Raw genomic sequence first — 26,787 nt, 5'->3', positions numbered from 1 at the left:
TTTCCTGTCAGGCAGGACATGTGGAAACCCAAATTATAACAAGATTTATGGTGAGCATGTAGGCAAAAGAAGAGCTGCCAAGTGCACAAATCAAATATTTAATGACGATAAGCAAGCCCACTGACATTCACCACTGTAAATGAAATACACCTGCCCAAGACCTGACAAGGGTCAGGCAACCTCACCTGGCACTGACTGTGTGGAACTACTGATGCATGGTGTACAGTGATTGAGCAGTTTCCACGAGATGGGTACTGTTCTCAGCATATGACATATCTCTAGCCCAGACCATATTGTATCTTCTCTGAGCTTCAGACGTGTATTTCAAATTGTTTGCGCATTTCAATCCACTGACTGAGCTCTGATTCCATGGTCACAGATTTTGATTTATAATTGAGTCTCCCAAGTACCTCTATGGTAGGAATGGGTGTCCCCATGTGGCACCTCAGTCTTTGAGAGGGTACACACTTCAACAGTAAATTTGCATCCGACTTACACATCGGAATACTGAGAGCTGGGTTACCACGAGTCAATTCCCAAGAATATGGTTAACTCTGGATATACAGGCAAGTCAGATACATTCTGGAGCTGCGAAGCTGTCAATCAGATCAACAGGATGGTGGCCCCAACAGGTATTACAGTTCTGCTTGATGCTACCTGGAGAGCCACCCAGTTGTCCTCTTTTAGACGGTCTGTACTTCAACAACCACTGCTGTGCCAGGCACTGGGAGAACAGCAGTGATTAAAGCAAAATCTCTGTCCTCGCGGAGCTTACACTCTAATGGAGAGAGACAGACTAAACCAAAGAGCAAACATATAACATGTCTCATGGTAGTAAGTTCTATGGAGAAAAATAAAGCAATAAAATAAAGGAGAGGCCTGGGCCAGTGTGGCTCAGCTGGTTGAGCACCGTCCCGTGCACCAAAAGGTCACTTGGTTCAGTTCCTGGTCAGGGTGCGTATTGGAGGCAACCAATCAATATTTCTCTCTCACATCAATGTTTTTTTCTCTCTCTAAAACAATCCATCCCATATAATAAAAGGGTAATATGCAAATTAACCCTAACAGTATGACGCTGACACGGTGCACTGACAGCCAGGGGGCAGACGCTCAATGCAGGAGCTGCCCCCTCGTGGTCAGTGCGCTCCCACAGGGGGAGCTCCGCTCAGCCACAAGCCAGGCTGACGGCTGGGAGTGCAGCGGTGGGTGGGAGCCTCTCTTGCCTCCCTGGCAGCGCTAAGGATGTCCGACTGTGGCTTAGGCCTGCTTCCCACAGGGAGTGGGCCTAAGCTGGCAGGTGGACATTCCCCAAGGGGTCCCGGACTGTGAGAGGGCGCAGGCAGGGCTGAGGGGACCCCCTCTCCCCTGAGTGCACAAATTTTTGTGCACTGGGCATCTAGTAAAAATATATAAAAAAAAAAAAAAGAAAAGAAAGAGCCCTAGCTGGTTTGGCTCAGTGGATAAAGCATTAGCCTGTGGACTGAAGGGTCCCAGGTTCAATTCCAGTCAAGGGCATATGCCTGGTTGCGGGCTCAATCCCCAGTAAGGGGCGTGCAGGAGGCAGCCAATCAATGACTCTCTCTCATCATCGATGTTTCTACCTCTCTCTCCCACTCCCTTACTCTCTGAATCAATAAAAATAAAAAGACGGTGCTACAATTTTAGCCAAGTTTGTTCCCTCTGACAAAGGGACATATGAGGTGGACCTGTCTGGTGTGTTTGAAGAGTGACGAGGGGCATGGAAGGAGGCCAGAAGGAATAGGGGCCAGCTCAGACAGAACCTCACACTTCAGACTCTGAATTTACGCGGTTGCTAAGTTACCAGGGAAGATGGAGAACTGGTGGAGAGCTGTGAACAAGGGAAACCTGGCCTTTCATTTGAAAGGAGCACTCTGTTTTTGTTAATCCTCATAAGAGGATATTTTTCCAATGATTTTTAGAGAGTGGAAGAGAGAGGGAAAGACAGAGAAAAATATCGATGTGAGAGAAACACATCGACTGGTTGCCTCCTGCACAAGCCCCAACCAGGGCCCAGGCCAGAGAGGAGCCTGCAACCGAGGTACGTGCCCTTGACCAGAATTGAACCCAGGACCCTTTGGTCCGCAGGCTGAGGCTCTATCCACTGAGCAAAACCGGCTAGGGCTGAAAGGAGCACTCCGGCTGCTGTGTAGAGAACTGGTTGGAAATGGACAAGGCAGATGCCAGGGGACCGGTTAGGAGGCTGTCCTACTCATTCAGAAGGAGCCGGTGAAGCCAGGGGCCTGGTAGTGGCGGTGGAGGTTGTGAGAGGGGCCCAGATCCTGGAAGGATGTGACTGACGGATGAGTTGCATGTGGGTATGAGAGGAAAGAACGTCTCAAGGAGGTCTCCAAAGTTCCTGGCCTGAGCGAATGAAGAATGGAGGTACCTTTTGCTGAGATGTGGACTCTAGGAGAGAACCATCTTTAAGGGGAAGATCAAGTATTGATTTTATAATCTCTAAGGGAAATCTCATTACTCCATTTAATATTATATGCACTTGGTTTTGTGTTAGCAACTTTTTAAAAAATATTTTTATTGATTTCAGAGAGGAAGGGAGAGGGAGAGAGATAGAAACATCGATGACGAGAGAGAATCATTGATCGGTTGCCTCCCACTCACCCCCTACTGGGGATCAAGCCTGAAACCCCAGCATGTGCCCTTGACTGAAATCCTTCAGTCCGCAGGCTGACACTCTATCCACTGAGCCAAACCGGTCAGGGCTGTTAGCAACTTTACAAAGTACATTTTTAGCTTTCTTGGTCTCCACAGACACACTTAAACTATTTACTTTCTTTCTTACAATGTATTTACTTTGAAAAATTAAGGCTTACTCCATGTTTATGTATTTCCACAAATTTATTTATTCCTCCCCTTTTGAATTTATTGGGGTGACACTGGTTAACAAAAGTATACAAGTTTCAGAGGCACAATTCTACAATATAAATTTATTTTGTATAAATGGTAACTACTATTACTGAATACCTTGCTTTGGGCTTGGCACTTTACATATTCATTTCATCTTCAAGCCCTCTGAGATAGATTATTATTATTATTTATTTTATTTTATTTTATTTATTGTCTAAAGTTTTACATATGTCTCTTTTTCCCCTCTTGACCCCCCTGAGATAGATTCTGGAGGGCAGAGCCCCTCCACACCCGTTTCATTCATTGTGTAGCACCTGGCACACAGTAGCCGCTCAGTAGATGAAAATGAATCCTAATTGTATACGTAAGGAAACTGCAGCTCGGAGAGCTAACAACTTACCCAAGGTCATCTAGGCCTTTTGACTCAGGCTTTGAGGACAATACTTTTCCACTACCCTACTCTCTGTTGTGCTTGAATCCAACACTAGAATTAGATTATTTAATTATAGTACCTCCACTTAGATATGAAACTATACAACCATTAAAAAGAATAGTTACGGAGAAATGGTATTTATAAAAAATCTATGATACGCTAACTGAGAAAAGCAGGATAATTAAATGTTCACAAGAACTGCCACTATGTAAAAACACATATGCATAAGGGAAGGAAGATGCATTAGAGGAAATGTGGTAGGAAATACGTGGAAACTATATGAGTGGTTAATTTTCTCTCGGAAATTCAAATGTCATGATGTTTTCAGAATAAAGACAAAAACACTATTTGCAGAATGCAGTTCCAAACACTGTAAGCTCACCTTCGAGGGCGTGGTGTAAGAGTTCAAGAGGATCTCCTCTTCTTCCTCCACTTCAATTCTAAAAATATTGGTTAAGAAAAACAATAATAAACTTCTCAAAATCTAAGACAAGGGTTGATTAAATAGAAATCTGAACAGAAGGGACTTTTTATTTTTGTTTGTAAATTACACATGCAACTGTAAATAAATTATAAAATAGAATATGGCTTGAGGCAAAGACCTTCCACAGAAAGGATACAGCTCTTGTATGGAAACGATGTCTCTGGCTCCCGCATGCCCACTGTCCTTGGAGGCACTGTGATGGGCTTTGGACAATCTTTTGTTCAGAAACTGAGGAATAAAAGATGTTGAATATATTATTACTCCAAAGTCAAGTACTAGAAGAGGTATTTTCCACAGTCACGCGATAACTGGCATTCAAAATATAAATAAAGATATGAAATTCCTCAAAGTAAGAATTAAGAAGACACATGTTCAACTAAAAATAAAGACTTATTTTGTGACAATTTCTCTACAACAATAATTCTAGTAATAACACCAATTACTTGTTGAAGACCCACCACCTGCTGGGCATAGTCCTAAGTGATTTACAGCCATTTTCATGTAATTCTGACAATAATCCTAAAAAATATGCATTACTAGAACCACTGACAGAGAGGGAAGCAAGGCTCAGAGACATTGGTCTGTCCAAGCCCACATTGGGACTGGAAGCCAGGTCGATTCCAAAGCCCACACTCTTCTCAATATGTCATACTGCCTCCCCTAAAAGGCAGAAATGGAGAATTACACGATGAGTCCCTTACACTGTGCTCTTACCTCATTCTCAAAAGAGTCCACGGTCTCTGAGCTAAGGCAGTCTTTCTGTGTGCTGGTGAGGAAGGCTACGAACTCGCCTACCATTTCCTCCTCATTCTGTTCATACCGAGCACACAGCTCCGCCACTGTGGAGGGAACATTGGACAAGTAAAAACTTAGTTTATTTCTTGCAGCTTTCACCTTGAAAAGAGAAAATAACCCTCTATTTACTCAATCCATATTTATTCAGCACCTACTAGTGCCAGGCACTGTCCGAGGCATGAGAATACAGCAATGAGCAAAACAGAGAATCTTTGTCTTCATGAAGCTTACTATTGGTGGGAGACAGAAAAGGAACAAATAAATAAAATATGTAGTGTATCAGAGGGTTAAATGTGCTATGTAGAAAAGTACAGCCAGGAGAGGGATCAGGAAGATGGGGAAGGACCTGGCACTTTTACTTATTTTTTATATTTTTTTTACTGATTTCGGAGAGGAAGGGAGAGGGAGAGATAAAAACATCCATGATGAGAATCATGGATCGGCTGCCTCCTGCACACTCCTTACTGGGGATCAAGCCCCCACCCCGGGCATGTGCCCTTGACTGGAATCGAACCCGGGACCCTTCAGTCCGTAGGCCAATGCTCTATCCACTGAACTAAACCAGCGAGGGTAGGTTTGGCACTTTTAAATACACTGATTAGGGAAGGCTTCATTTAGAAGAAGACTTTTAAGTAAAGGCTTGAAGGAAGTGAAGGAGTGAGCCAGTGTTTAAGGGAAGAGCTTTCAGGCAAACACCCCAAGGCCCAGCAAGATCAGCAAGGCCCCGTGACTGGAATGCTGGGAGGAGGAGGCAGAATTGAGAGGGTAAAGGGGGTGCAGAGTGTTTGCTATTACAACTACTCTGGGTAGTACTCTGAGCAAGTTGGGAAATCGCGAGAGGGTCTGACAAGAATAAAACTGTAACATGATCTGACTTCCACTGACTGAAGGGCACATGGGCAGAATCAGGGGAACCAACGAAGAGAATCATGGCAAAATCCAGGCGAGAGATGACGGTGGCTTGGATCGGGGTGGTGACAGTGAAGGCAGTGACCGCGGAGGTGGCCAGAAGTGGTGGGACTCTGGAGAAGAAACATCCTGAAAGTAAAGCCAGTGGGTTTGCTGTCTGGACATGAGGTCTGAAAGAAGAAAGGCGATGATGCTGTGTTTTTAGCCTGAGCACCTGGAAGGGAGGTGGGGGAGACAACAGGAGGAACTACTTTGAGGAGAGGGAGCAGACACCAGGAACTCTGTTTTAGAAGACTAGAGTTTGAGGTGCCAGTTAGACATCCAATTGGAGACATCATGTTGGGCAGACGAGCCTGCAGTTCAGGCAAGAGGTCGGGGCTAAGATATGAATTTGGAACTCATCAGAAATCCAGGGCTGTAAAGCCACGAGACCAGGTGAGACCACCAAGAAAGTAAGAGCATCTTGAGGCTCAGGACCGGAGGGGGATGGATCTGCAGAGCCTGAATGGCAGCAGTAAGCAAGGTGGAAGAACAGCCAGTGTGTCCGAGAGGCTAAGAGAAGAAAGAAAACATGAGGAACAGTGTTAAATGTTGCTGATAACTCAAGATGAGGACTGAAAATGTACCACGGACTTTAGCCAGGTGAAAGTCACTGATGACCAGGAGAGAAGCCATTTTCAGTGTAATGGCGGAGGTGAAAAAGCTGGCTTTTAAGGACAAAAAAAATCGAAGACAAATCTAGATAACCCTTTTGAAGACATTTGCTGTAATTGGGAAGGAAAGAACTGAAGTGGGAAGTGGAATCAATAGAGTATTTTATTTATTTATTTTAAAATATATTTTTATTGATTTCAGAGAGGAAGGGAGAGGGAGAAAGAAATAGAAACATCAATGATGAGAGAAAAATCATCAATCAGCTGCCTCCTGCACACCCCACACTGGGGCTCGAGACCACAACCCAGGAATGTGCCCTGACCGGGAATCAAACCCGTGATCTCTTGGTTCCTGGGTCAACGGCTGAGCCACACCCCACTGGGCTCAAATCGAGTATTTTAAAGGCAGTAGTAAGAACCACATCTCTATGCTATTAGGGAAAACATCTTATATAGATTAAAATACAAAATATGTTAGAGCGGAGAATGACTGGAGTGATGTCCCTAAGAAGGTGACAAGGAATGGGATTTAGGATTCAAATGGGAGGTGTGGCTTTTGCCAGGAACATGGGGAATATATTCACTCTAACAGGAAAGAAGGCAAGGTAGGCAGGAAGACGCAAGAATAGTAACTTACTGAAGTTTACTAATAACTTCTATTTTTTCAGCAAAACAGGAAGTAAATTCATCCACTGAGAGTGGGAAAGAAAGATGTCAAAGGTGGAAACCAGTCGCCGGGAAGACTCAGAGGGAACACACCAGGGAAAGATGGTGTAACTGTCAGGCAATACTAGAGTCCCATTGAGGTTAGGGGCTATGAATTCCAAGCCTAGAATTCCAACGCCACGGCCAAGGCAGTCCCATGTGAGATGGAAGCCATCTTGGGCGGAAACCTTTTTCTTGTTTTGACTTCAAGCTCACATGATAGCCCTAGCCCAGTGATGGCGAACCTATGACTCATTGTTTTGGTTGATTTTTCTTTGTTAAATGGCATTTAAATATATAAAATAAATATCAAAAATATAAGTCTTTGTTTTACTATGGTTGCAAATGTCAAAAAATTTCTATATGTGACACGGCACCAGAGTTAAGTTAGGGTTTTTCAAAATGCTGACACGCCGAGCTCAAAAGGTTCACCATCACTGCCCTAGCTGGTGACAAGGGCACAAGCTCAGGGTGTGGGCTCGATCCCCAGTAGGTGGCATGCAGGAGGCAGCCTATCAATGATTCCCTCTCATCATTGATGTTTCTATCTCTCTTCCTCTCTAAAATCAGTAACGCAGCGGTTCTCAACCTGTGGGTCGCGACCCCTTTGGGGGTCGAACAACCTTTTCACAGGGGTCGCCTAAGACCATCGGAAAACACATATATAATTACATATTGTTTTGTGATTCATCACTATGCTTTCATTATGTTCAATTTGTAACAATGAAATTGGGGGTCACCACAACATGAGGAACTGTATTAAAGGGTCGCGGCATTAGGAAGGTTGAGAACCACTGCCCTAACCGGTTTGGCTCAGTGGATAGAGCGTCCGCCTGCGGACTGACGGGTCCCAGGTTCGATTCCGGTCAAGGGCATGTACCTTGGTTGCGGGCACATCCCCAGTAGGAGGTGTGCAGGAGGCAGCTGATCGATGTTTCTCTCTCATCAATGTTTCTAACTCTCTATCCCCTCTCCCTTCCTCTCTGTAAAAAAAAAATCAATGAAATATAAATTAAAAAGTAAAAAGCTCATATAATAAATGTATGACTATCATTGGGTTTCTCACTTAAGTCTCCCGTTAGGAAGAGAATGCACGGGGCATAAGAGTCTTGTGGTCTCTCGTAAGAGATTAACACCTTAATGTTTAAAAAGTTCCAAGTGTTGATGAATGGTTAGGGCAGGTGTGCACTCACCCCATTTCTAAGACCGAGAACTCTCCGTCTCCCCAGAGGAGCTACAATGGAGTCCTTACCCTGCCCAGCGCCGGACCGCACCATGGACCCCCCGGACGGAGCTCCAGGTTTGGGGAAAGGGGGCTGGATCCACAGACCAGCTCGGGCTGCTCCTCTCCTGTCTGTCTCTCCGTCTGTCCGTCTGTCCCCGGCTGACACGCCCCCCAAGTCCCTTCCAAAGCTAACCTTCCGTTTTAGGAACCCACCTCCGGGGACTCCTATCTGCACAGACTACGCACCGCTTTGCTGGGAAGAGAGGAGCCAGGGAGAGAGAGCCTCGTTTCAGAGCCCCACACCTCCCGCTTCGTCCCAGGGCAGCGGTTCTCAACCTTCCTCATGCCGCGACCCTTTCATACAGCTCCTCATGGTGTGGGGACCCCCAGCCATAAAATTATTTTCGTGGCTACTCCATAACTGTAATTTTGCTACTGTTATGAATCGTCATGTCAATATCTGATATGCTGGATGTCTTTTCATTGTTACAAATTGAACATAATGAAAGCATAGTGATGAATCACAAAAACAATATGTAATTATATATGTGTTTTCCGATGGTCTTAGGCGACCCCTGTGAAAGGGTTGTTCGACCCCCAAAGGGGGCGCGACCCACAGGTTGAGAACCGCTGTCCTAGCGGCTTAACCAATGTCCAAACTTGGAGATGCCCAGAGCCTAGTGTGAACCCGGCTCGCCCCCATCCACCTCGGAAACGGCAGGGACGCAACACCGTCCTTCACGTTCTCATTTCTGAGCCGGGGGTCCCAGCAGTACTCGGTGAGCACTGCCAAGCCTCCACATTCCACGTCTCAAGACTCAGTTTAATTCGTCTCTCCGGCCCCGAGGGGGCTCGTCTAGGGGAGGCGGCCGTGGAGGCGCTCCCTTTGGGTCCTAGGGCCTGGCCTAGGCGGCTGGGAACCCCGAGCCGGCCGAGCGGGGAGGACCTCGGCTGGGGGCCGGGGAGGGGGCGAGGGACTCACATCGCTCAGTCACAGACTCCTCGCAGTCCACGCCGAAGATCTCCAGCTCCTTTGTCAGCTGCTGGACGGACACGGCCATGGTGACCCAGGAGCGGGGACGGGTCCACCCAGCTCCGACCGAGGCCAAGAAACCCACGGGAGATGGATGAGCGGGACGAGGTCCCTCTGGCCCTTTCGCCCTCTAGGGGACTGAGGCGGAAGGTGACCAAATAGCCCCAAACCGCAGGCGTCAGTCACGGAGAAACCTTTTTTTTTTTTTAATGTGGAGGAAGCCCCCGAAGCCCGAAGGAATGGAGCAGAAATCTCGAGAAGTCGCTCCCCTGGGGAGAACGGCCTCCTTCCTAAAAGCTCCCGCTGAGCATCTCTGTAGCCGGAACACACCGGAGCAGCCAGGAAAAACCCGCCAAACTGTTTGTGCAGCGCACGCATGCGCGAGACCAGGGTTTAACCCCGCCCCTTCCCCTCCGCTTCCTGCTGGTTCCCGGACTCCGCGCGCGTCCGAGGGCGCGTGCGCACACACTCCAGCCCGCCTGCGCGCGCACGAACCGGGCGGTGGGCGGGTCCTACAGCGGCTGCGCAGTGTCTCTCCCAAGCCTAGGAAGCCGGGACCCCGCTCTTGGCGCCGGAACCGCGTCTCCGTGCCAGCCTCCGGCGAAGGCTCATGACGCACGATCATCAGCCTTCAGGCCTGTGCCATGGTGCATGTGTTCCTCCAAATGTCCCAAACATTCTGTGCCCTACCCCGGAGAGGAAGGCATGTCTTTCCTTCTCTGTCCTGGCATTTCTGCACCTCCTTCATCTTAAACGGGCGACTTCATTAGAGAATATGGTTGCCCTGGTTATCATCATAGTTGGCACTTTGGTCCCAGCCATAGTGATAGGTCTGCTTTCTGGATCTGGCGCGGTTTGGTAGAAAAGGAGTGGAAAGGTGACAAATGACTTAGTTTTGGAAGTTAGGTTTTGGTGCCTTTGGGATTTCCAGGTAGACGTACCCAGAGCGTGACTGAGAGCTTGGGAGTGAAGAGAGTTTAGAGGTGAAATGAAAAGAGGGCCTTCCCCCAGAAATATCTCCTAATTCCTTTTTTATAACTTAAAAAAAATTTTAAATTTCCCACCCAGTATGCTCAGTAGTTGAGCCTCGACCTATGACACAGGTCATGGTTTGATTCTTGGTCAGGGCACATGCATGGGTTGCAGGCTTGGTCCCCAGTAGGGGGCGTGCAGGAGGCAGCCGATCAGTGATTCTCTCTCATCACTGATGTTTCTCTCTCCCTCTGCCTCTCTGAAATCAACAAAAAATATATTTTTAAAAATTTATTGGTTGATTTGAGAGAGAAACATCCATTTATTATTTCACCTATTTATACATTCATTGGTCGCTCCTTTTATGTGCCCTGACTAGGGATCAAACCCGAAATGTTGGATGATCAGGAGGACACTTTAACAACTGAGCTCCCTGGCCAATTGTGTTAGGGTTAGCCCCAACCCTAACATCTTCTAATTCTTTGAGCCAAAATCTCCATTGGCTTACCTTAGATCAAATAACCTTAGGCATTACACTCTGCCAATGGGATGGTAGGCTGGTGGAAAACAGTTTGGCAACATATATTAGGAGCCTTAAAAATGTTTATTCCTCCTTGACTCAACATTTCTTATCCCAAGAAAAGCAGCCAAAGTCCAGACAAAGTTTTATGTACAATGATATTTGTCGTGGCCTTATTTACAATATTAAAAAAAAATATTTTAAAGGAAACTTCCGGAACATGCAAAGGTAGGGGTTTTTACCAAAGCAATGATTCTCAAGACTATGCCAAAGGAGCCAGACTCCCGGGGACACCTCAGGGCGTGAGATGAGAGACCAGGGCCAGGCAGAGTGAGACACCCTGTCCTGGCCTCGGTGGGGCAGTGTGGAGCTGGTTGTAGTCTGCATATTCACCACGGTAGGGAGTTGGGGAGGCCTTGTGGAGAGAGGAAACCCTTACCCTCCCCTAAAATCTCTTCCTGGCGGGGACCAAGGGCGGAGGGTGGGAGCGGTACCTGGGTATAGGCAATAAAGGGTGTATTAGCTTTCTATTGCCATGTAATAATTTATCACAGACTTAGTGCTTAAAACGTCACCCATTTCTTAGTCCACAGTTCTGTGGGTCAGAAGTCTGAGCACAGCATGTCTGGGTTCTCCACCCAGCAAGGCTGAAGTCAAGGAATTGGCCAGGATGCTTTCCTTTCTAGGGGCTTGTTCCACAGCCAGAGAAACTCCGTCTTTAAAGGGCCGGTGCTTTAGTCAGGTCCACTAAGATAATGTCCCTTTTTTTCTTTTTAAATACATATATGTAAAAAAAAATAAAATAAAATAAAATAAATAAATACATATATGTATTACTGATTTCAGAGAGGAAGGGAGAGGAAGAGAATAGGAAGATCAATGATGAGGGATGCCTCATCATTGATAAACTGCCTTCTGCACGACCTGTACTGGGGATCAATCCTCAACCACTGAGCCACACGGGCCAGGCTTGCTTTCTTTTGACTAATGTATTTAATCAGTTTATTAGTTATATCTTCTTTCCTAATCAGGCAAAAAAAAAAAAATCATAGATATCCCTTATGTTCTAACGTCACTTTGTTGCTTTCTGAACATCAGAAATGTACTGCATGTGGTACGGCTTTCTGATAAAGAAAATACCTTGTGTGATGTATTGCACGAAAAAGTATAATTGCCAGTTTGCTGATTGGATTTACTTCCAAACATTGAAATTTTTGTTTCAAATGGACATTAAGGAATGTTTCAGGTCTTAGTTTTTACCCACTTAGCTCAAGTTAGGCAACGGTTTGGGAAGAGAATGAACTGTCAACATTATGGTGAAGCAAAGTGAGTACACAGAAACCCTTGTTATGAGTCATCAGTTTCTCTGAATAATGACGTATCTGCAACAAGCAAGCGCTCACCCCTTATTAATACCTGAGCACCCAGGCCCTGGGGCTGGGCTCTTCCCACTCACTCTGTGCAGACCTCAGCTGCCTCATTGGAGAGACCAGTGCGAAATGGAAATGATTAAGATTTTCAGGATGACAGCAGGGCATTGAACCAAATGGGGGGCCCTTCTGAGCGTGGGGTCCGGTGCAGCTGCACAAGTTGCACACCCATGAAGCCGCCGTGTTCACAGTCATTCCTGGCTAATGGCAGCGGGGCCTTTTGCTGGAAGCCAGCCCTGGGCCAGGACCACATGGGCCGGCTGCCCTCCGCTTGACTTGGGCTTCTCAGCTGCTCTGTTCCTGCTCCCTGGGTCTTTATTAAAACCTCACCCAGTCCTGAGACCGGGTGCTGCCCCGGAGACGGGAGGGGTGTGCTAGGAAACGCCCTGGCCTGGCTGGGTTCTCGCTCAGGTGGGGCTGGGTGTGGGCTGTGACAACTGACCTCGGGCTGCCCTTCCGTGCTTGCTGAAGAGGGAAGCGGCCAGGCGCAGGACCCGCCGGCGACGAAAGTCTGTCCCGCAGCGATAACAATGGTAGCATTATTGAAGCTGTGGTTTTGGTGGTTCTTTTTTTCTTAAATTCTGTGTAGTCATCCTTTCTTGCACAGAACTGCCCTTGTCTTTTGCAGCTTATCCTTTAAGCCCATCTTTTGGTGGTACCTGCTGCCTGGCAGCACAGGGTCCGATCGGCGTGTTGATTCCACTGATGTTGCCTGTGGATCACGAATGGGGGTTTGTGGGCCTCGCCCAGTCTTCCAGTCCTCCCACCAGGCACCAGGCACCAGGCCACACGGCCCATGGGTCAGTGAAAATGTGGGCAGGTGCACCCGGGGCTGCTTTCCAGGTAAGCTGCACAGCCCGCCTCTGCCCATTAAGCAGAGTTCACTGTTCCGTGCATAGTTGGTAGCGGAGGCACAGGACACCATCAGCCTTCCCGGTTCCCTTAGCGCAGTGATGGCGAACCTTTTGAGCTCGGCGTGTCAGCATTTTGAAAAACCCTAACTTAACTCTGGTGCCGTGTCACATATAGAAATTTTTTGATATTTGCAACCATAGTAAAACAAAGACTTATATTTTTGATATTTATTTTATATATTGAAATGCCATTTAACAAAGAAAAATCAACCCAAAAAATGAGTTCACGTGTCACCTCTGACACGCGTGTCATAGGTTCGCCATCACTGCCTTAGCGGCTCTTACCTGGCCCGGGCAATCTTTGATAAATGGAAGTCCCAGGCGCCTTGGCAGCCATCTCCCTGCAGCCACAAGGCCCAGTGATACTTAATGAGAAACGTAGAGATGCCTGGAAGATGGTTGTCAAACACTCCTGAAAACTAATGTGCCAGCTGGTCAGTGCCTTAGGATACCAAGGCAAAGAAGTCTGGAGGTCGTTTGCCAGAAAGATGATGATAAGGAGCGTCAGACGAGCGGAATCCTGTGTAGGCAGTGCAGTCTATGCATCATCATCACGAACTTGTCTTCACGTAACAGTTTCTGGCCAGTGTTTTTTGTTTTGAACACGTTAAGCGCCCAGCCTGTCACCGGTGACTGACTGGGCGCTTAATGGGTTAATATATTTTTATTTATTTCAGAGAGGAAGGGAGAGAGAGAAAGAAACATGGATGATGAGAGAGAATCATTGATCAGCTGCCTCCTTCATGCTCCGCACTGGGGATTGAGCCCACAACTCAGGAATGTGCCCCGACTGGGAATCGAACTGTGACCTCCTGGTTCATAGGTCACGCTCAACCTCCGAGCCACACCAGCGCGGCTGGCTAGTGTTTTTGTGCTAAGACCAAGAGTAGTCAAGCCTCCGTGGTTTTACCCCAGGGACTGTGACCTGTAACCTCAAGATTACTTATGCGTGTTGTAGGAAACTTCACTGTCAGAATGTTTGTCATAGAAAATCAGGTTTGTTCATGTAAAGGTATGTGTTCTCTTTGTCCTAGGATTTCATGGTATTGTTTTAATTAACTATCCACTGGACTAAGTTGTGTTAATTCTTTTACTGGCTAGGAAAACTATTTCTAGACAGTGGCTCTCAAACCCAACTAAAGACATCAGAATTCTCGGGAGTGGCCACTGGCACTGATATTTTTTTAAAGCTCACAGCCGATTCCAGGGTTGAGAATCACTATTTAAATTTTCTTCAAAAAAGAAAATGGTGTTTATAATAGATTTGTTTTTATTTATATATTTTTAAACAAACTGAGGACACTTGAAAAAGTGCCCTTTTATTTTTAATTTTTATTTATGTGTTTATTTTTATTAATTTCAGAGAGAAAGGGAGAGGGAGAAAGAGAGAAACATCAATGGTGAGATAGAATCATTGATCAACTGCCTGCTGCATGCCCTCTACTGGGGATTGAGCCCACAACCCAGGCAATGTGCCCTGACCGGGAATCAAACCGTGACCTCCTGGTTCATAGGTCGACGCTCAACCACTGAGTCATGCCGGCCGGGCACAGATTGGTTTTTAAAATACATACAAAATCTTGTTATTCTACCCGGATTTTCCATTTAGTTTTTCTACCTCCTCCTCAGCATTCAGCAGTGACAGATCACTTTTGTTTTTAGTGTCCTGACTATTTCGTTCACCCCAATAATGTGAACTGAGCACTTACTATGTGCAGGCCACAGAACCAGGCCAAGATGGCCTAACTCTGCCTTCAGGGAGCCACCGGGTGAGACCAGCATGTAAATGGATCCATTACAACACAGTAGGGAGGATATGTAGGGAGCATGACTGGAGCCCAGAGGTAGGCAGGGGTTGTCAGGGAGTGCTTCCTGGAAGAGGTGAATCTTAAAGCATGACCAGGCACAGCAGCCCTCCGCCTTTCAAATTTACTGATCTGCTGAGGGCTGTGAGTTGAGAACAATTCAGGCAGGAAAGCTCATGTATCGGGTTGTTGAAAGAGAGGTTACTTCTATGGGAGGGCCTGGGGGATTGGTGCATGAAGGCCAGGGCCTTGGGACAGCGTCCGGCGGAGTTTCACTCCAGCTCTGCTCCAAGGGCGGGGCTGCTGAAAGACTGACCTCGGCGAAATGTCAGGTTGCGGTGTTTTTTGCCCAAACTATGGTATTCCTACTTCTTCCCTCGGACTGTAGGGGGCTGTTTATCTTGTTTGATTCCCTGGAAACTCTAGGAGGAAGGGGTTAGACAAGGAGACTTGCCCAAGGCTACCCGATGGGCCAAGATTTGAATCCCTTATGAATCTAATCTGAATTCTGGTGAAGGTCAGGGTCAGGAATGCAGGTACACATGGAACATCTGGGCTGGAAATGATCTGAGGTCAGAGGGGAGCTATGCTATGCCAGGGATTCACCCTCTGTATGTCTTCTGCAAAGTGATATCGCTAGAAGGCAACCATGGGTAGAGGTCTCTCCATCGCCCGGGACTGGCTTCGTTTATTCATCAACTATTTATTGAGCGGGTACCATCTGCGAGGCCCACTGTGAGGGGCAAACAGGCTCTGGCATGGGGACATGTGCCCTCGAGGAGGTAAGCCACACACACAGGGGAGAGAGCTTTAATCCTCAAGGCAGGAGAGAGTAATGTGTCAGGAATGGAGCACGGTGAGTTTTCAAGGACAAGTGGGCAGGGCCGTTTCAGGGACAACCAGGGGCCAAAATGTCACCCTAACCCTGCAAGGACCCAGCCCTTTCAGGTGGAACAAGAATGAAAAGAGAGGTTTTCAGGGGCAGAGTTGGAGGTGGGAAGGAAAACGGCCCTCCTTCGGTCCCTGGGCGTGGCTTCTCCTCAATTTCTATCCATTTGTGATGCCAGTGGCTGCTGGTCTGGTTTCTGCCGGCAGCCCCAGCACTGGCTTTGGGTGGCTCTTTGACATGGGCTGATGGGGCCACCATGGTCCTTGGCCAACCCCGACCCCGGTCAGCGCCAGGAAGCCGGACACCGGCTGAGGTACGACCAGCGTGTGCCGGGCCCTGGGCACCTTAGATGGTTTCTAGGAGGGGAGAAGCTCCCAGCTGCTGAAGGGAAATGTCTTCGCTCCTCCCCCCCGCATCCTTCCTGGAGAGGCCCTTGGCTCTGTGGAATGAGAAGGCAAATGGAACACTGACGCGGAAAGAAAGTGGAAGGGAGGTGGTGAGGGGCAGGGCATGCGTGCGTGACGATCGAGGGTGTTTGTGTCACGCACGAGACGTGTCTCCACCGTCCCTTCTGCCCCGTCCTGGCTCCACTATGAGGTCTCACGGTGGCAGAGGCTGGCCTGGTTAGTAAGAGCCAGACTTGGAAAAGCTGCTGGTCAAAGAGTTTTCCAAAGAGGACCCAACGCCAGACAGTCAACCAAGACCACCCTGCTGGGCCGGACTCAGCGTGGACAGGGCACAGCAGAGACCTGGGCGCTGGGCATGCCGGGCCCTTCCTACGTTGCCCCAGGTGGAGAGGCAACCAGCCCAGACACATTTCTTTTTTCTTTATAGATTTTAGGGAGAGGAAGGGAGTGGGGTAGAGATAGAAACATCGATGACAGAGAAACATCAATCGCTGCCTCCTGCACGCCCGCTACTGGGGATCAAGCCTGAAACCTGGGCTTGTGCCCTGACTGGGAATTGAACCTGTGACCTCTTGGTTCATAGGTTGACGCTCAACCACTGAGCCACACGGGCCGGGCTACAGCGGATTCTTCTTTCTATTGCACCATTCGCCGTTGGGTCTGTTCTTGTGAAAGCTAAGCCTCCACCGATGGAGGAGCCGGGCATGGGGACACCCAGCTCTCGCTCAGCGGTGACGTTTTAGCAGCAGCCACAGGACACTCTGCCCTCAGTTGTTTTGGGGACCACAGCCTGTTTGGTCGCCCCCACCCCGCTGTGCCCAGAGGCCTCTCACCTCCTCTCCATCACCTCAATGGTCTCCACCAGGGGTGTGTTGCGGGTCTCAGCCAGGAAGCAGACGGTCAGCCCGGCCAGGATCGAGGTGGCCCCGAAGGCCACAGGCGGCAGGATGGCACTGAACTCCCCGATCGCGGTGACCAGGGGCGCAGCCAGCCCCCCGAGGCGGGCGTTGACCGAGACAAAGCCCATCCCCATCTGCCTGTGCGAGGAATGTGGACAGGTCCATGGCCGTGGCCTAGACCCCCAGAGGGCGGGGGTGCTGGGGGACCGAGCAGGAAGGAGGGGGGACCTGCCTTGGCAAGTCCAGTAGGTGTCAGCCAGGAGCACCGGGGCTCCCAGTTTGGGGCAGGTGCTCTCCGCCTCCCCCTACAGACCCACCTGATCTCCGTGGGGTAGAGCTCTCCCGTGAACAAGTACACGCAGATGAAGGAGCTGGCCAGGCAGCCTTTGCCCAGCGCTGCCTGGGCTGTGCGCAGGGTCTGCATACCTGCAGGGCAGACAGGCTGTGGGAGGGGTGGCTCAGAGCCCAAGGGGGAGCAGGGAGGCAGAGGAGGTGGGGGTTGGGGTGGGGGTGGGGGTGGGGGTGAGGGCCATGGGACGGGGTGCTGTGGGGGAGGAGACAGGGAGGCATAGGGCGTGGGGTGGGCCCAGCCGGGGCGGGCAGGGCGCCCAGAACCTGGAGGGGGTGAATCAGGGTTTCCACCACCTCACGTCCCCACCTGGGACCCAGAGTCCCCACACGGCCCTTCTCTGACTTCTGCCTCCTTCCCCCCTTCTCTCCACCGGTCACCAGGTCCTGCTGGGGAGCCGGGACAAGCTTTGGAGTTGGGCTCAGGTTCAAATCCCGGCTCTGACCCAGATGGGTGACCCTGGTCACTGTCAGGCAACCTCTCTGAGCCTCCCCGTCCTCTGAAGAATGAGGAAAACGCAGCACCTGCTTCGCGGGCTTGTCCTGAGGTTGACAGGACGCCATGAGCGCAGGTGCTAGCGCCCATCACATGCTCGCTGTTACCGTTATCACACGCTCCCCATGCTGCTGCTCACAAAAGCTCAGCCCCAGTGCCCATGCCCAGCATGGGCAGTGGGCAGGGAAACGGTGGCACATCCTTTGTGGCCACTCCGGCTGCACACTGCAAGTGGAGGGGATAGTTTATCAAATGCCCACACCTGGGCCCTGCCCATCTCTGTGATTGCAAAGCCTCTTGGGGCTGGGCTCAAGTTGGTAATTTTTTTAAAGGTCCCCAGGAGAGTCTGATGGGCAGCCAGGGTTGAAAATCACCCGTCTAGATGGGATATTACACAGCAATATCAAATTAGGGCCATGAAGCATTTGCCCTAACATGGAAAAGTGTTTATGTTGCAGCATAACATGGGAAAGCACGTTTCTAGACAACATACAATGTGAAAAGGGATACATTATATATAATATATACACACATATACACACACATATAATCCTTTTTACATATGTATATAATAGTATCTTGATTATATCAAATACAAAATCAACAAATAGGAAAAAAGATTGGAAGAAATTTGTCCAAATGCCAATAGTAATAATCGATCCATTTTGTAGGGAGGAACTGAAGCACAGAGAAGTCAGACAGCCTGCCACGGTTGTCACAGCGAGGCCTCGGCTCAGCACACGCTCTCCGACTGGGATACCCAACCCTGGCTTCTCGCTGGAATCACTGGACAGCCTTCTGAATCCTAAGGGGTGGGGTCCCCCTCCTGAGGCTAACTGCACTGGCCTGGGGCCCCTGGGCACTGGGAGTTTTCAAAGGTCTCCAGGCCGGTTTGCAGACCACTGTTCCAGGGCCAGCAGCTGAGGGTCACACTTGAACTTCTCGGCCCTGGAAATGCTGCCTGGCCAGGCTCCAGGTGGACACACACCAGCCAGCCCTTTGGTTGGTTTGATGCATCTGTCGAACCTCCCCGACAAGATGGGAGATGCCCTGAGGGCATTTACAACCAGGAGCTGACCCTAGGCACCGAGTGCTCATTGAAACCCCTGCTGATGGACAGTCACTTTCTTCCCAGATCTCTCTCTTCCTTGTTCCCTTGTTGTACCTGTTGCCCACCAGACCCCAGACCCCGGAGGCTCCCAGGCGGTAATGGCAGAAGCCCGCGGCTCACCTTCTGGCACAAACATGTTGGCGATCACCATGAGCCCAGCCAGGATGAGGAAGGAGGCCACTGTGGCTCGACGGCCCACGTAAATCATGGTGGTGGTGGCCACCAGCATGGCCGGGATGTCTATGGCCCCGAACAGGACCTGAACCAGGTAGACGCTGAGCCCAAACTTCTGCAGGTCCATGGCCAGGCCGTAGTAAGCCATGGAGTTGGAGAACCTGGGGGAGGCAGCAGAGCAGGCTGCTGGGGAAGGTCCCAGCACACGGGGGGGCGCCGCTCCCACCTCAGCTACGAGAACAGACTCTCCCCCTGAACGTCTCCCGGGCCAAGGTGGGTTCACAGGTCAACTCTCCGTCCTCACGAGGACCTCAGGGGCAGGGGCACAAGGGGGAAACTGAGGCACAGGAGGCCTGTCAGCCTGAGCCCAGCTGGCGACCTTACCGACAGTGCCTGGTCTGCTCCAGAGCTCAGGTAGTGCATGGCCTGCAGCCCACGCTTCCTCAATATCAACCCCTATTATCTTTATGTCCAGGACACCCAGTCAGGCAAATTTAATTTTTTCTTTTTTTTAAATCAGCCCCTTCCCTCGGCATTTGCTAGCTTCCAGTCTGTGCTAACAGGTAGGGGTTGCCTTCGTATTTTTTATCCATTGCACAGCTTTATGCCTATCTACGTACCTGTCAGGAAGTTCTCCCTGCTCACCTGGCGAACTCTGTTAACTGCCTTTGATTTTATTTATTTATTTATTTATTTATTTATTTATATAATCCTCACTCGAGGATATTTTTTCATTGATTTTTAGGGAGAGTAGAAGAGAGAGAGAAATATTGATGTGAGAGAAACACAGGGATTGGTTGCCTCCTGCATGTGCCCTGACAACAGCCCCGGCTGGGGAGAAGCCTGCAACCAAGGTACATGCCCTTGACCAGAATCGAACAAGCGGACATTATCCACTGAGCCAAACCGGCTATTAACTGTCTTTGCAAACCCACCTAAATGCCATCCCCTGTGTGAAGCCCTCGGCAGCCCCAAGTAAGGGAACTGTTATTGGGACACTTGTCATACCTCACGGAAATTACTGTTTTCCTGTCTGTCCCCTTCTGGACCCACAAGTGGTTTTCCAAAGTGGTTCCGCCCCAAGACCCCCTGGAGAGCCCGAGGGCAGAGCAGAATGAGACATGGTGCCCAGATGCCTCCAATAGGTGCCCACCCAGGTGAGACGCGCTGCCCAGATGTGGGGCCCCAGGGTCAGCATGGCTGTCTCCTCCATGGCCACATCGCAGCACCGGCGGAGGCCAAAGGGCCCGGAGGAAGGGTGTGGAGCAGGATCGGATTCACAAGGCTCACCTGCTCGGTGCATTAAGCATATTTAAGAGTTAGTCAGTGGCCTGGCCGGCGTGGCTCAGTGGTTGAGTGTCAACCTATAAACCAGGAAGTCATGGTTCGTTTCCCGGTCAGAGCACATGCCCACGTTGCAGGCTCGATCCCCGTATCATGCAGGAGGAAGCTGATCAATAATTCTCTCTCATCATTAATGTTTCTCTCTCTCCCTTTCTCTCTGAAATCAATAAAAATATATTTTTTAAAAATAGTGGGGACAAAAGTTATGTCTCTAACTTGGGTCAAAGTCTTGGGCATGAGCCTGTCACCTACCAGACCACCATGAGACAGCACGTGACCTTGCGGATGGCCGGGGTTCGGAAGAGGTCCAGGACGGAGGTGGAAGTGCGGACGCTCGTGAACTCACTCTGGATGTAGGAGCTCACCACCTGGGCCAGGAAAGCGCGATCAGGGGGCTGGAGGGACCTGAGACCATGTTTCTCTGCTGGGTATCCCTTCACCCACGGGAGGAGGGCCAAGGTCAAAGGCCCTGGCAAGGTGGATGGTCCTACGCTATCTCTGTCTTGGGGCTGCTGGCCCTCCGCTGGCTGTTTCCGGGGATTTGGGATGAAGCCGAGGCTCCCACGAGTCCCACGGCTCCTGCGCTGCCTGCTGCTTAGGCTGAAGCCCCCACGCCCCATCCTCGGTGGAGACTCTGAGACAGGCGTGGCCAATGCTGAAGAGCAGGGGTTCTGAGTGGTTCTGCCCCTTTCCATGGTGTGTTCTTAGGCAAATTACCTGACCCACCCAAACTTCATTTTCCTCATCGGCAAAAGTGAGACATTAAATGAGGTCACGTAGCCCGGCCAGCGTGGCTCAGTGGTTAAGCGTTGACCTATGAACCAGGAGGTTACAGTTCGATTCCCAGTCAGGGCACATGCCTGGGATTTCGGGCTCGATCCCCAGTGTGGGGCGTGCAGGAGGCAGCCGATCAATGATTCTCTCTCATCATTGATGTTTCTATCTCTCTCTCCTTCTCCCTTCCTCTCTGAAATCAATAAAAATATATTTTAAAAAAAAATGAGGTCATGTATGTAAAAAGGCCTTAGTATACATAGTGCCTAGCATAGGGCTTGATACATGGTACTTATTTATAATAAATGGTACTTTTATTATCAATTCTTCAATAATTTTACTTCATGATCGCTATTTTAATTTTTTCATTTTGTCATTTTGTTGACATTTTGGCTGGGTGTCAGTGTGAATGGCAATCTCCCCATTATACAGTCGGGTAGTCTGACGGACAAAGCGGCTGACATTTTTATCCCAGACCGCACCGCCATTCAATGGTCAGCACCTTTGCTGCACGGCCTCTTGCCGCTCTGTTTACTCCCAGCCTCTTCACCTGGAGGGTGGGTGAGTCCCGGGAGCTACTGCGTAAATCCTAGCACATCTGGAGGCCACCAGCGACCGCAAACCGTTCCTGCCCTTCCTCCCGCCCACCCGCCTACCTCCTGGGTCAGCCTCTCCCCTTCCTCCTTCCTCCCGTTCATGGCGGCCACCTTCCGCAGGTTCTGCACAGCTCGCTGGGACTTGCCCTGGAGGAGGAGCCATCGGGATGACTCTGGCAGCCACCTGAGACCAGGAGGAGGATGGAGAGCGACCAGGGCTGAGTGGGACTCGCTCTTCCCCAAACGCAAACACGGCTTCATTCACCTTCTTTCAGGCCTTAAGGTGAAATGCCCTGCTGGCCGCAGAGCCGGGACTTCACAGCACATCACACAGGGACGCACTGAGGGAGCCCGAGGTCCCACGGCCCCGCCTTCCTTTGCATCGCCCACCACCACACCCAGCAGGTCCCAGTCACTGCACACCCCAGGCCGCCAGAGGGACAGGTCGGCCACACAGGGGCACCCTCCCCCACGCCCCCTCCCCCCACTCTGCTCAAGACGTACCAGGAATAGAGGGAAAAGATGAGGAAAGGAACAGAGACGGCAAACTGCAGCCAGCGCCAGGGCCGGACCAGGTACGCCACTCCGGCCAGGATGAGCTGCCCCAGGGTGAAGGAGAAGCCCAGCAGGACGCCCGCCACGGTCCGGCCCCGGGTGGGCATCCACTCTACAACTGCGGGGAGAACACGCAGGCTCAGCCATGCCCGCCCGGAGGCTGCTGAGTTCACCCGCCCCCGCTGTGGTCGTCGAGAGGAGCTCAGAGGCCCGCTGAGACAGGCCAAGGCGCCCTCCTCACTCCGTGCACCCGGCGGAATTCCAGGTGGACCAAAGCCCCAAATGAAACAGCAAAACCTCAAACATGGTAGAAGAAATCATGATAGGTTGTTTTTTCAATCTTAGAGTCAGGAAAGGCTTTTCTAAGAATATCACAAAACCCAGAAGCAATAAAAGATCAGTAAACTCAACTTCATAAAAATTGATAGATCCTCCCTTCCCCCAACTGGTGGGCGGGGTATGAAGTAACCTGCAGCCCAGAAATACCTGAGTGACTAACCAGGTACCTTATATGGACTATACATTGGACCACCAATCCATACCTGCCCTTGTCCTATATGGACAATGCAGTAAGCCACCAATCAGTGTGCGCCAAGTACACTCAGCCTCCACCCCTTCCCATTCCACCCCTCAAAAGACGTGCCCACCCCTGCACGTGCTGCTGTCCTCCCCTGGTGAGACAGTCCGGGAGGTCCTTCTCCTCTAATAAAGCCTGTAGTCCTGGTTTTAGGCCTCCGTCTGATCTTTCAAAAATAAGAAGTGTCTGCATTAAAAAGACAAACAGCCGCCGAAACCGGTTTGGCTCAGTGGATAGAGCATCGGCCTGCGGACTGAAGGGTCCCAGGTTCGATTCCGGTCAAGGGCATGTACCTGGGTTGCAGGCACATCCCCAGTGGGGGGTGTGCAGGAGGCAGCTGATCGATGTTTCTCTCTCATCGATGTTTCTAACTCTCTATCTCTCGCCCTTCCTCTCTGTAAAAAATCAATAAAAATATTAAAAAAAAAAAAAAAAAGACAAACAGCCCTAGCGGGTTTGGCTCAGTGGATAGAGCGTCGGCCTGCGGACTGAAAGGTCCCAGGTTCGATTCAGATCAAGGGCACATGCCCAGGTTGTGGGCTCGATCCCCAGGAGCGGGCTTGCAAGAGGCAGCCAGTCAATGATTCTCTCTCATCATTGATGTTTCTATCTTCTCTCCTTCTCCCTTCCTCTCTGAAATAAATAAAAATATATTTAAAAAAATAAATAAAAAGATAAACAACAGCAAAACCCACTATACGCAAAGTCATAACACCAGCAAAAAAAAAAAAAAAAATGACAAAGGAAAAAATTGCAACTCAACAGATAAAGGGCAAATTTCCCTAAAATTGGAAAAATTCCCACAAATCAGTAGAAAAACAACCAAAACAAACAGAAAAGCAGGCAAAGGACATGAACAGTTGAAAGAAAAGGAAATATAATGATTCTTATTTTCATGATTTTTTTTGTAAATAGTAAAATGTGCAAACAGCCTACATTTTACCAGCACATCCCAGGGGGCTGGTAAAGAAATCATGGCGCCACCATCAATGATGAGTCAGCACCTTTGCAGCCCAGGTGAACCCCAGCCTTTTTGGATCCACATAATCTCGGCGCTGCCTGCAGCCCTAGGACCATGGTCTCACCTCACCTCTGCGCCCCCACACCGAGAGCCTGGCACACAGTAGGTGTTTAGTAAGTGGTTATTGTTGACTAATTCACACGGGAAATAAACCCAACCCTCTCAGCTCACTCACTGATGGCCAATCACAACCCAGGCCCACGGTCAAGGCCAGCGGGGCTGCTGCTGGGAGCCCAGCCCGCTCAGGGCCCTGCTGGGCGGCTCTGAGTGGAGGTCACTGGGTGAGAATCCCACACGAGGACACAGGTAAGATGTCTGACGATGGGGCTGCCGTGCCGCCTTCCACGAGCCCCCTCCCCGCCCCTCCTCGGCTGGACTCACCCAGAGAGAGGGAGTTGAGGATGATGCCAGAGAAGGTCATGCCCATCAGGAACCGGAAGACGCAGTAGGCGCTGAAGGAGCTGAAGTACGCCGTGGCGGCCCCCGACACTGCCAGCTGCAGGTACGACCAGACCAGGGGGCCCTTGCGGCCCAGCCTGAGCCGGGCCATGGCACGGCGTTAGGGTTCCCCGCAGAGACTGTTGGAGGAGGGTGAACGAAGCTCTCCCGCCCCCTGCCACCCGAAGCTGCCCCCCCAGACCAGAACCCTCATCCTGGGGCCTGGGCACTGGTGGTGGAGGCTGGCCAGGGAGGGAGCAGCACAGGGTGGAAGAAAATTGACAATGAAGAATGTGCTCCCTCCTTCATTCCTTCACTTGAGGAGTATTTCTGGCCCCACTACCAAGCCAGCTCATGCCAGGGCTGGGGATTCTGCAAAGGCTCAGAGGCAGGAGCCGTGGGTGGCGGTGAGCTCTTGGTGGGGCCTGGCAGGGGGAGCGGGGCCCCAGGGTCAAGTCTTCATTTAAACTGATCACACTGGGGAGGCCATGCTGGGGGGGCTTGTCACACCACAGAGGGGTCCAAGGCCAGGGGAGCAGGGTTATCGCACCCCCATTTGTGAGGGTCCAGGAGGGCAGCAGGCCAAGCAGGAGCGGCTGCATATTCCTCTCCACACACACCCCATGACAGACTCGCTCACTCATTCATTGTGTTGCAAAAAAGTTCATCCCCCACCTCTAAGTGACAGGCCCAGCTGGGACTGGTGACAGATAAGACACTATGGATAAGATACTCGAACTCATATCCAGAAAGACCAGGCTGTGTGGTGTCACAGTGCCAGAGCTCCCACCGCGGGCCTGAAGCGCCCTCCGGAGGGTGGGGTCTGGAGTCCAGGAGGCCCCCCAGAACCTGAACTGGCAACGGTGAGGGGCAGCGGGGAGGAGAGGAGAGGAAAGGGGGAGGCGGAGGGGAGGAAGAGACAGGAAGGAAGGAGAAAGGGGCCCAGAGAAGGAGGCGCGGGAGCTGACTGGCAGGGCCCCGCATCGGGTTGCATTTCTTGCTGTCTCCCTGGAGGGGCCGCAGTGGACAGTTGGGGCCGCACAGTCAGTTCTGCCTCCTCCCCGAGTGGGCCGCACGCGGGCAGAGGGAGGAGGGGAAGCACTTTCTGAAGGAACATGCAGGGGCATTTCGGGGAGGAAAAGGCCGGCGTGGAGCCCTGTGGCCGCGCCCCCATGGGTGCAGGAAGGCGGACAAGCACAGGTACCCGCATCTGCTCGGGCTGCATAAAGTGTCTCTGGTGAGGCAGCCCCAGAAGGTGCTGGAGGGGGGTGGCTGTGGACGAGGGCCCCTTCCCTACACACTCCCTCCTGCCTTCTGGAACGGGGAGGAATGTGGATGCGTCACAGGTATGATCAATCTACACACACACACACACACACACACACACACACGCACACGAATGAACATTCATAAGGAAAATGAGCCAGGAGGCGAGGGGGAGGGTCCGGCCTGTGCTGGGTGGCCGGGGCCCTGGTCCCCGAAGCCTCACCTGTCCGCGAGGCTGCCGAACACGGCGGCGCCCACCAGCACCCCGGCCATGTAGACGGACTGAGCCAGGTCGCGGAGGGTGCGGGCCTCACACACCAGGTCCCACTGCGGGGGACAGGGGACGCCTCAGCCGGGGCCTCGGCAGCAGCTCCCCACGCCGCCCGCCCGCCCGCCCGCGCACCTCCGTCACGATGGTGGCGGGGAAGACGCTGCGGTCGTAGACCCAGCCGTCCCGGCAGCTCTCGGTGGCGGCCCCGGGGGCCGAGGCGTTGGGGCTCAGGAGGGCCCACTGGGGCTCCGTGAAGCGCCGGCAGGGCTCGGGGGCCCCAAGCCGGTCCCGGGGGACGGTGGCCCGCAGCCAGGCCTCCGAGCTGTTGGCGGGGCCCCGGCAGTGGTGGCGGGGCACGGCGGCCGTGAAGTTCTGCAGGAAGTTGTGGCAGGCGAGCAGGCTGCAGGGCAGCAGCAGCAGGCCCGTGTAGACGAGCTGGAAGCGGCCCACGCCGCCCAGGGCGTCCAGCAGGTCGGTGAAGGCCATGCCTCAGGCCTGACCCAGCCCGGCCGGCAGGGCCTTATGTACAGGGGCTGGGACGCGCCCTGGGAGGTGGAAGAACAGGCCCGGGGTCAGGACCACAGATGCCCTGTGCCCACAGCTCAGAGGGTCCGGTTACACCTCCCAGGCGGCCTCAGGTGTCCCCATGTCTGCAGCGCTGCCCCCTCCAGACCCTTCCTCCCGGATTCTTCAATCTCTCACCCCCCCTACCCCTAGAACAGTGAGCGTCCCCGAGGGCTGGCTCACAACCATCGCCCAGCTCTGCGGGCCCAGCCGCCCTGCCCGCTGCCCTCGCCAGAGGACCCCAGCGGTAAATGCTCCTTCCCCTTCCCTTTGAATGGGGTTTTGCGAGAGGC

The 26,787-nt window shown here is 51.4% G+C and overlaps 2 protein-coding genes across 3 annotated transcripts in view; both read right to left on the bottom strand.

The window, feature by feature from the left end:
- Nucleotides 1-9,505, bottom strand: part of POLA2 (DNA polymerase alpha 2, accessory subunit) — a 30,198-nt gene extending 20,693 nt beyond the window's left edge. For both annotated transcript variants that reach the window (XM_081098838.1, XM_081098839.1), the window contains exons 1-4: nucleotides 9,073-9,505; nucleotides 4,518-4,642; nucleotides 3,940-4,031; nucleotides 3,702-3,759 (exon numbers count right to left, since the gene is read on the bottom strand). In XM_081098838.1, the coding sequence (XP_080954964.1) occupies nucleotides 3,702-3,759; nucleotides 3,940-4,031; nucleotides 4,518-4,642; nucleotides 9,073-9,151 (354 nt within the window). In that variant the 5' untranslated portion in view covers nucleotides 9,152-9,505. The remainder of the gene's footprint in view (nucleotides 1-3,701; nucleotides 3,760-3,939; nucleotides 4,032-4,517; nucleotides 4,643-9,072) is intronic.
- A 6,493-nt stretch (nucleotides 9,506-15,998) lies between these two features.
- Nucleotides 15,999-26,416, bottom strand: LOC308524964 (solute carrier family 22 member 20; the record flags this gene model as incomplete). Its single annotated transcript, XM_081099623.1, has 10 exons — nucleotides 15,999-16,092; nucleotides 16,894-17,097; nucleotides 17,277-17,385; nucleotides 19,035-19,249; nucleotides 20,685-20,800; nucleotides 21,863-21,986; nucleotides 22,307-22,475; nucleotides 24,337-24,491; nucleotides 25,883-25,986; nucleotides 26,063-26,416. 10 exons carry the CDS (start codon nucleotides 26,414-26,416, stop codon nucleotides 15,999-16,001), a joined length of 1,644 nt encoding a protein of 547 aa, XP_080955749.1.
- Between the last annotated feature and the right edge of the window lie 371 nt (nucleotides 26,417-26,787).

This window comes from Myotis nattereri (genome assembly GCF_964212035.1).
Source record: "Myotis nattereri genome assembly, chromosome: 9".
NCBI classification, from domain to species: Eukaryota; Metazoa; Chordata; class Mammalia; order Chiroptera; family Vespertilionidae; genus Myotis; species Myotis nattereri.
Note: the sequence above shows the minus strand (reverse complement) of the source record. Positions and strands in the feature narration are given on the sequence as shown.